Source organism: Castanea sativa, chromosome 11 (assembly GCF_040712315.1).
Source record: "Castanea sativa cultivar Marrone di Chiusa Pesio chromosome 11, ASM4071231v1".
NCBI classification, from domain to species: Eukaryota; Viridiplantae; Streptophyta; class Magnoliopsida; order Fagales; family Fagaceae; genus Castanea; species Castanea sativa.
In genome coordinates, this window is record NC_134023.1 from 67,262,347 (window position 1) to 67,272,530 (window position 10,184).

The 10,184-nt window shown below is 35.8% G+C and overlaps 1 protein-coding gene across 1 annotated transcript; it reads right to left on the reverse strand.

Moving 5' to 3' along the window:
* Window positions 1-2,659: 2,659 nt before the first annotated feature.
* Window positions 2,660-8,525, reverse strand: LOC142615234 (E3 ubiquitin-protein ligase BIG BROTHER). The gene is made up of 10 exons (XM_075787950.1): window positions 8,336-8,525; window positions 8,167-8,231; window positions 7,488-7,533; window positions 7,210-7,391; window positions 6,553-6,775; window positions 6,380-6,414; window positions 5,301-5,345; window positions 4,640-4,767; window positions 3,112-3,220; window positions 2,660-3,009 (listed from the first exon to the last, which is right to left on the reverse strand). Exons 4-10 carry the CDS (start codon window positions 7,348-7,350, stop codon window positions 2,974-2,976), a joined length of 717 nt encoding a protein of 238 aa, XP_075644065.1. The 5' UTR covers window positions 7,351-7,391; window positions 7,488-7,533; window positions 8,167-8,231; window positions 8,336-8,525; the 3' UTR covers window positions 2,660-2,973.
* Between the last annotated feature and the right edge of the window lie 1,659 nt (window positions 8,526-10,184).

The following is a 10,184-nucleotide window of genomic DNA, read 5'->3' on the forward strand; positions in this document are numbered from 1 at the left end:
TCCCCAAACGAACATATAGACCCCGATTTAAGGCCGTTGAACCACCTCATAGCAACAGGTCCCAAGCTAGAGGGAAAAACTTTACACATCAGGGTCTCGTTGTGAGAGTGCACCGCTATCCTCTGGTTAAAGTGACTCACGTGCTCCACCGGATCAGTCCGGCCATTGTAGATGGTAAAGGTGGGTTGAGTAAACCTCTTGGGAAGCCTCCCCTTCTCAATCCTCCGTGAAAACGGAGATTTGGAGAGTTGGTGCAACGCCCGACTCATAGCATCATTCCCTAAGCCCCTAGAAGGAAGCTTCTTGCGTCTACGAGCTGGCTGGTCGTCCTCCTCACCAGAGGACATTGCACTGGGGGGTGAGCATGACCTTGAGCTGTAGCTACCTCCCCGTACATCCTCTGAGGAAGGATCAGATGAGGACGGTGAAAACCTGCGTCTGGCGCGGCGTAACTTTCTCTTCAAACGATTAATCTCCTTCTGCATGGCTTTAGCACCATCCTCATGGGTGGTGCTACCCCCACCATGAGTATGGCTAACCCCGGGGTATTCTGTATGGACACTTCCCTCACGATCCCTTCGACGCTCAAGACGCTCGAAAAGATCCTCCGGTTGTGATCCCTGTGACTCTACATGGTGAGAACCCAGGCCTACCATAGTATCCCAACTCCTTCTAGACTAGATTCCCACAAACGGCGCCAATTGTAAGTGCACAATTGCACCTAGACCCAAAGACAACTACGGGCTCAGGCCCAATGAGCCTTAGACAATAAAATTTGTAGAGCGTGGGTTTGAAACCTAGATTAGAAGTGCTGAGAACTTAATAACGGGCTAAGAGTTACAAACACATGTAGATAACAAAAGATAACTGAAAATAGGCCTCCTCGGACGTTAGCCGAGGACCACTTTTGTATTATTGCTATTTCTTCCTTAAAAGTTACAATTCTTAGTTTCTTTCTTTGTTGTCGATCCCCCTTTTTCTCTGGCCTCCACCCCCCTTAAATACTTCCTTCCCTGATACTTTTTGGACAGTGACTAGAAGTTTCAGCCCTACTGTTCAGGGGTCACTTCCCCATTAATGCGGCCAGGGAGGTAGGTGCAGAGCCTTTAATGCGGAGGTGGCAGCCTTTGCACCTTGATATTTTCTTTAACACTGGTGCATCTAGAAGGTTCAGGGTGTTCCCCTTTAACCATTAGTCTTTCCAGAGTTATGTCTTGACCTTCATAATGAAGTTTTGAGTTCTCTTGGATTTGTCCACGGAGAAGCTCGTTCTCGGCTGTACCCTCGGATCCTCGGCGTATGGGCCAATTCGTAGAGCTTAATTCTGGAGCAGGTCGGCCCTCCATGCTGCAGTCCAAAGGCCCATATGCTCACTTGGGTCCTTTTACCCCCCACAGTATTTGTAATAAACTAAGAGAAAAGCAATATAAGTGAAAAACTTATTGATAATGTCTCCAAATGAAGAGCCCTTATAGGATAATCTACACCAACTACGACAATCCACTACATGAGAAGAAATTTATTTGGATTTATTGTCCTTTTTTTTACCCTTTCTCTCCTTTTTCCCTAACACATATCACACGAATGCTTTCTTTTTATTTCTTACTCCTTTTTTACTTCTTACTTGTTCCCCTTCTCTTCCTTCAGCTCTAACCAAAGAAAGTATTAGTTTATATATTAGCCATTCACTCACATGGTCGTGTTATATGAAAGTTCGGTAGGTGGCCTTCCTATGCATGTGCTATGTCCAAACAAAGTCATGACATATAGAGTATGAATAAATTAAAGATTTTCATCTCATAGGGAACTTGTCTGATTAGATTAGATTGGTCTTGTTAGATTGTTATTATTTTCAATTTCAATTTGCTATGAGATAGGACTGGTACCTTATTTGATCCAGGCTATTTTTGCACCTAGAAGTTGTTAGGATAGGGCAAGGAGAATAGCCCCATTCAATTTCCTTTTGCCATCCTAGGAGGAGAATGGCCTCATTACCATGGTTTTAAAAACCAGATTGGTCGGTTCAATTGGAAATTGGACCCTTATCTGGTCTGTTAAAACGGTCACTCAAAACCAGTATAAACTGAGAACCAAACCCTTTTCCAGGTTTTAAAACCATGCTCATTACCCGTCACTGAAATAGGCCACTTCACATAACTAAATTTATATCAATCTTGTGGTTCCTGCACATTGATAAGTACTTGGAGTCTTTAACATTCTTGCAGTGCACATGCATGGATCTAAAGGTATTTGGCCAAACCTAGAAGTAGCGCTAGTTCTTAATATGTATGAAGTTGCACGCTTGTGTTACCCTGTTTTAACAGCCTTCACAACCTACAAACAAGAGAGATAGCACCAAATATTATTGTAAACAAATGGGAAACCAATTGGGTATCCTAGACCATAGTTCCTTGTACTCAAGCCTGTTCCTTCACCTTTCCTCACCTATGTTTTAACCAAATAGACTGTTGGCACACACGACACTGCCAATTGGACTCGGCACATAATAAGAATCACTCATATTCACTATTACATGTGCAATTTCTGCTTCCTTATACTGACCCCCATTTCTTCTATGAGATTTTTCATTTTTAACCTCCATGTAATCTATGTGTTTCAGTGTTTACAAGCAAGCAAAAAAAAAAGAAGATCAAGGTCAAGTCTAGAGAACTAGGACTAATTGAAATAACAATCCTTCACTATATATTTACAGACAGCCCAGCCACAGAATCCATTCTGAAATTGAAATTCATTTAAGAAGCTAAAATTATAAGATTCTTTTTCTACTGAACAGAGCCTGTATGAAAAAAGAGGAAGCCACTATAGTTCTTCACTAGCCCAAGTTGTACCAAAAAGGGGAAAAAATAAATAAATAAATAAGAAGGGCAAAAAAAAAATGAAAATTCAAGTATGTGAACACTGGATTCCTTCCATTATTCTTGCCCATTTGATGCTACATATGCCTTTCGATTCCTAGCCAAATACCTCAGTGTTGCAAATTGGGCATATCTGACAAAAAAACAGTAAGGTAAGATAAAAAAAAATATAGGCATAAGTAATGCAGATCTAGAAATCTGAAAAAGTTCAGCTTTAATAAAAGCACTAACTGACCTTGCTAATGCTAAGCCATTTGGTGATGCATTCACTATGGTAAACATGCTTGCAAGGCAATTTTATTTGCCGGTCACCTCTTTTGTACCTCATCTGGCAAACCACACACCTGTTTGCAGACAATACAAATACATTATATATCAGCTTACACAGACAATGATAGAAAAGGGGGAAAAACCACAATTAAAAAATAAAGTAATGCATCTGGTAACAATTTTTCTGATATCTATAAGTAAAAAAACAGATACAATGAAGTAATTACTATTCAAGGAACCCTGTATAAGAGGAGCTTAAGAGCAATATTAAGTTCAGTTTATTTAGAAAACATGGTTTTAATTCACACAATGAATGGCATCACCAGATTTTTATTTCTTTTAAGTGGCCAATCCATCTTAAAGGTTGCAACTCCAAATTTCTAGTTCTTTTTCCCCCCGCTTATAGTAATAAACTTATTGAAACAAATGGAGAATACAAAGAGAAAAATAGAAAGAAAAAAAAAATGTACACTCAGTAATTCCAAGAATCCACATTGTCATGCCCCATAGTTTCACATTGACCATGTTCTGATACAATTACATCTGAAGTAGGCACCTACTTTCTGAAATACACTTCTTGTTGCAATGTCATGAAGAAACATCAATCACAACACCATTGCAAATTCTTGATAAACTAAAATTCAGCAAGAAAAATAGATTTTCAGTTGCAATTTACCATCAAAACAATCTGAAACAATAACTCCATCTGTTTTGCATGTCAATTCAACCATAATTTGAGTTCAATAAAGTGCTTTCATCCACATTGCTTTACCATGAGAGAAGCCTAGTTGTTGAACACTAGCTAAGTGCTGTTTCTGGAAAACCTAAACTATGAGATGCAAGATTAAAAACACAAAAATGGGTCCACCTATGGGATGTAAGTGATGACCTTAACATTAGACAAACAGCCTCTCTATGGCAACTCAAATAACTTTACTGACTAAACCCATGGATTCATGAGCACGACCTAACATTAAAAATGAATAACTGGTCATGCTAACACATGTAATAACACATGAGGGTACGTTAACACATGGGTAAACATCATTGCACCAGCCACCAGACTGGTCAAGCAAGCAGAATGATGTCAACTTTCATTTTGAGGTTAATATTCAACACAAAGATACTTTACTATCCATAAGGCATCGCAAAAATTTCTCCATGTTTTCTTTTAACAAATAATATTCTGGTTAAGGAAAAAAAAAGACTCCATTCTAGCAAGGTAAGTTGGATGGACCACATCTAAAATATCAAGGGCAAGGCAGGTAACAGAGAATTGTTTATCTATTACATGACGACACTAAACTTCTGGTTAGAAACATTTGAGTGCAGATATATATATTTAACTTGCCTAGGGAGGGAAAAAATGACACATGTTTGCCTATGGCATGAAGACTAGTAAAGCCATTGGTTTGATGGGTGAGAACTGGTTTATCTCCATCCATAAATGAAAGTTGGGAAGATTTAACAAATTAGCTACAAACAAGAATTACCTCTCTCTAGCTTTCTTTGCTGAGAATAAGTTTTTAAATTTGTACTTTGAAGTTGGAAGCAAATTAATAAGATCCTGTGAAAGACCTCGACTTTGAGTTCCAACTGCCTCACCTAAGTCAAGTAATTCCTGCATAACAGAAAAATAAATAAATAAATAAATCAATGCGCCTAACTTCTAACCATTATGATTTCCTAATAATTATTTTACTAAAAAAACACCAAATTTGAATAACCAATATACTTTGAATGGTAGTTATATACCCTCACTTTAAAATTTTTAACTAAGTTGCACTTGCCACTATTCAGAACAGTCATAAATACACTGTTTCATCCATTCAATGAAATTATTAAATTCAATGAACAAAATCTTGAGTGCTACACAAAAAATGAGTTTAATACTCTCACTTTTTTGGCGCGTGCGTGTGTGTGTGCATGCACGTATGTTGGGGGGCGGGAGGGAAGACCATTTTTTCTTCCACCAAATTTAGTTCACCCAATTAAGCCAGGCCCCAACTAACAGTGCTTCTACTGCTCAACAAGAGAATATCACTCACACAAAAAAGGATAAATATTGTAAATCTACTAAATTGCAAGTAAAAATTATAGTACAAATTACTTTTTATATATATATATATATTAGTACAAACTATATGTAGCAACCTCATAGGTCATGTTATCCAGATCAACATTGTCTTGCCATGCAACCTGCAACGATAAACATAGAAGACAAAATGTTTACTTAGTTTTTAGCATCAGGGCAGTACAGATTCTACACACAAAGTTAGCAAATGCAATTGAGCATGAATGAATGCATAAGATTTCAAATAGAAAACAACAGAAAATGACAACAGTATGATCATAAATGTGGAATTACAGGCATGATTCTAAATTTGGTATTACACTAGAGAAAGAGAAGACACTGAGGATGACTGAGCAGATGAGGATTTTGATGACAACCATATGAAGAGAAGTGGTGTTAGCTCATATTGCTTCAAAAGCCACAAGTAGAGTCTGAGAGAGACCAAAAATGATCTAGAATCAAGCTGTTTTTTTCTTCTCTTTTTTTTTTTTTTTTTGGACATAGGATGCTAGCTTATAAAAATGACGCAAAATTAGGGATCATTGTGGAGATGACCCAGAATCCAGACAACAGGATGTTAGCTCATATTTGCTTCTAAAAGCATTATGAGGGTATCAGGAATTGCACTATTGACAATTTGACAAATCTTCCAAAAACTACAAAGCTATTATTTTATTTTTGGTTTATCTTCTTGGGTCCACCGGAAGCCCATTTGCCCTACAGACTACACTTTGTTTCTCTCCCATGTCTTTAATCCCCTATCTTGGAAAAACCAAACACCTAAATATGATGAAAGAACAACCAAATGCCAGAAATCTGGGAAAAGAATGCAGGGAATTTGAGCCAATGCTGGGCCTAATTCTAAATTGGTGTCTAGGAGGATGCATGTCATAGATGGGGGTAAAGAGGTTGGGTTCGAAAATAAAATATTTTATATAAGTAGATTAAAATGTCAAAATAAACGATATAAAGACAAAATGATACCAATTTCTTCTTTGGATTACCTCATGCACAAGAAATATCTAGTACTCTATGTGCGTGTGTGCACGCATATTGATGTGTGCTACTTCTTAAACCTAGATTAAATCACCCAAGCATAAACTACCACCAGTGAAAAGCAATCACATCAGGCTCCATCAGCAAGCAAGCAAGCTTTTACCTGTGGACTATTACTATTGTGATGAGTTGGACTGCCTGCAAAAACAAATAAATAAATGAACTTTAGATTATGACAGTAACTAAGTATTGTAATCTCTGATTAGATGCTTACAAAATTGAAAATAATAGCTTCACTAAATGATTAAAGGATATAACAGCTCAACTTATACTTACATTCTTCAGGGATAGCGTGCACACCCATGGCTGCATCTCCTTCAGATTGTGAGTCTGTGGTTGCAGGCTCTTCATTAATCGTTGAAGGGTAATCCCAAGCACTCCTGCTGACCTCTGCTCTTGGTAAATGGTCATTTACCTCATAAGGACCATAATAAGTATTCCCCGGTCCAGATAATCCAAATTTGTAAGAATGCATATTCATTGACCAGTATACACTTTCCTGGACAGACAGGAAATAAGAAAATATCATTTCATGCCATTCTTGATAGAAATGAGATTTTGTCAATCACACATATGATTCACACATCTTTGTAACAGATGACATCATCATCCATTAATTTCAGTGTTTCCCTTACTGCATAAACTCCTTTGAATTCTAAAAACAAACAGTCAGTATTTTTTTTTTAACAATCATTTAATAGCACACTCACCCATTCCTTATGAATGAAAAAATTCATATCTCAAAATATATATTTTTTTTTAGGAAAATAAATGCAACAGCTTGACAACCACCCACATCCTCCATTCATGAGACCATCAAGTACATAACCACCACACAGCTAAAAACTTCCAAAAGCATGAACAAACTAATGGGAAATATCAAATATATGAATATCCAGATTGGAGGATTTTTTAAGAAAAAAGAAAATATACCTGATCATGCATAGGTACAGCATGACCATAATTGACTGGCATATGAGTAAGGCCTTCGAAGAAGTTCATAAAACTTTCTGTAACCGTGTAAGGACAACCGGTGTTTATGTAATGCACCTCCATTTGTCCATTCGCATTCATATTTAACCACTACTATACAGACTCCAGTTTTGCAAAACAAGCTGCAAATCATCATAAAACACAACATTAAACAAAATTGTACCACATGATTAGGCTTTGTCTTTGATTCAATCAAAATAAGAGCTACTTTCACTTACCCCTGAAATTCCAATAGAAAATGCAGAATCCAATTTGCAAAACAAGCTGCAAAATACCATAAAATAAATTCACATATAACCAAAAGAACAAATTAATAAGGAAAAAATTGTAACTACAATACCAGACTTTTGGTCTTTAATTCAATCAAAAATGCGAGCAACTTTAACTAAACCCAAAAACTCAATTTAAAAGAAATGAAAATTCAACAAAATATTACTTCCATGAATACACACACACAAACATAGAGGATCTCTAAAAGTTTTGGACAAATTAACAGAAACTGAAGCAGCATTTACCAAGAAGAAATTAGAAAAATTAAATTTTTAAACTTCAAACTCAGCTTACTTTCTGAGAAAATTTTGAATTTTCACACCATAGAGCCTAAAAACAAGAAAATTTGGTTAAGATAATAAACGAAGTTTCAGCATTTTCATTTTTAAAATAAAAAAAAATCTCCTTTCCTTTGCTTTACTTTCTTTTCCACTAAGTTTTCTCAGCAACCAAACGGCAGATAACGGAAACTTTCCGAAACCGTATTCCACCAAAAATTCACCAAGGACAGAGCGTAAATTGACTAAATTCCATATCTTTATTCTTTTCTCTTTTATATTCTTGCATTTTCTCAAACTTTCTCAGCAACCAAACAGAGAAACCAGAAAAAAAAAATGCTAAATTTACCAGCTGAAGAAAGCTCATTCAAGAAAAACACCTTCGCAGTCGCATCTCTCGAACTCTTCGAAAATCTGAGAGAATCACAGCAAAACAAAAACGTTGAAAATCACCATAGCTTTGAAAAAATAATTTAGAGTAATCAAAATTCAGACACTGAAGAAAAAAAAAAATTTACATTTTCAGAGAGAGAAAGAGAGTTTGGAGCTTAGAACACAAAATGTGAGTCTCTGAGAGAGAAAGAAAGTGAAACTGAAAGTGAAAGAAAAAATGGGTTTTGTTCAGTTTCTGAGAGTTTAGTTTTTTTTTTTTTTTTTTTTTTTTTAAATGTTAGTGTGAGTTTCTCTTTCTCTCTCTGTGATATATCCAATTTTCTCTCTCTTATATTGCTGGTGCTTGTTTTATATGCTGGATTTCAGGGACTTTGCCACATTAACCACCAGGATGATACGGTGTCGTTTAGTTGTAGATTAACTAACCTTCCGTCTAAATTTGTACCCTACAGGGTGCGCTCAAGTGCCCAACTCATTGGTCTGAGGTGTAACGTAAGTTCAGAACTCGCTAGTTCAATCTACTACACTATTAGTTCGCAGAAATTTTTGGGGTGTCTTTTGAATAGGTAAGGAGTAGGAGTGAAATAGTCTATGCAACAACTAGAACATCGTTTTCTTTTATATTGCATCTCTCAAGTGAGCTGTGATCAAGGACGGAATCAGGACTTGAAGTTAAGGGGTAAAAGTATAAACAAATTTTTTTTTTTTTGAAACTCCAAATTAGTATTCATTGAGAAGAGAAATGCTATATCCACAATATTTTTATAATATTTTCATAACAAATCGTAAGTGGTAAGTTATTATTGATTGTTATGAGTGGGCAAAAAAGTAATTTAAGTTATGAATTCAAATTAAAACCAATAATAACTTACCATATACAATTTGTTAGGAAAATATTGTGAACGTAGCACTTCTCAATTTAGCAAGTGAAGTTTTTTTTTTTTTTTTTTTGGGTGTGTGTGTTTTCATATTTTTGTGGGTGTTCACTTAGACTAGTTAGAATTGGCTTAGAATTTTTTTTTTTTTTTTTGTCTTGTCTGGGTTTGTTTTGGGGTGTTGTTTGGACTTAAGTTTGTTATTGGTAAATTTTGTTGCTGAACTTGTTAAATTTATTTCAGATTTTACATCAATAAAAAAATTTATAGCCTTTAAAAAGATCAATAATATTGTTGAGGGAGGCAAAGTGCAAGTTTATTAAAACAAATTGCTAAAATTAATACGTATTTATATATACTAAAAAAAATTTGAAAAAATTTGGGGGGGGGGGGGGGGCCACTGCCCTCCCAAGTCCAAGTATAAATCTGTCACAGCAAGTTGTGATTAACCCTATATGTGCATGAACATTATACCTCCTCGATCTACTAAAGATTCAATATCTAAGCAACTTAGACATAATCCTTAAACCAAACTAGCATGATGCCGTGAGTCTTCGAAAGCTTGAACTTAAGCTCTTGTCTTGTACCAAACCATGATCACCAGGTCAAGATTCCAACTCCAGGAATTGTTGTCAATATTATCTATCTTATTATATATAAATATATATATATATATATATATATATATATATATTCCAAAAAAACTAAATAAGACAAGACATTATTCCATCATATCATGTAAAAAAAAAAAAAATCTAACAATATTCCATTATTTCCACTATCAAACCAATAGTGAAGTCAGATTATTTTCTTAGGGGGGCAATGTGTAAAAGTCAAAATATATATTTTTTATTTTCATAGAAATTGCAAGGAGGGGGAAGGATTTTTTTTCCAAACCTAGGGGCGGTCCAACCCCCCCCCCCCCCCCCGCGCTGCCCCTCACTCCACTGGTGTATCGAACAAAAGGACATCTCACTTTCATCACATCAGAGAACTAGCATTATAAATAGAATGTAAAGCCACACACACACACACATATATATGATTAAAATATATGTGATGTTCATTTAATAGTTATTTAGTATAATTTCTTATAAAT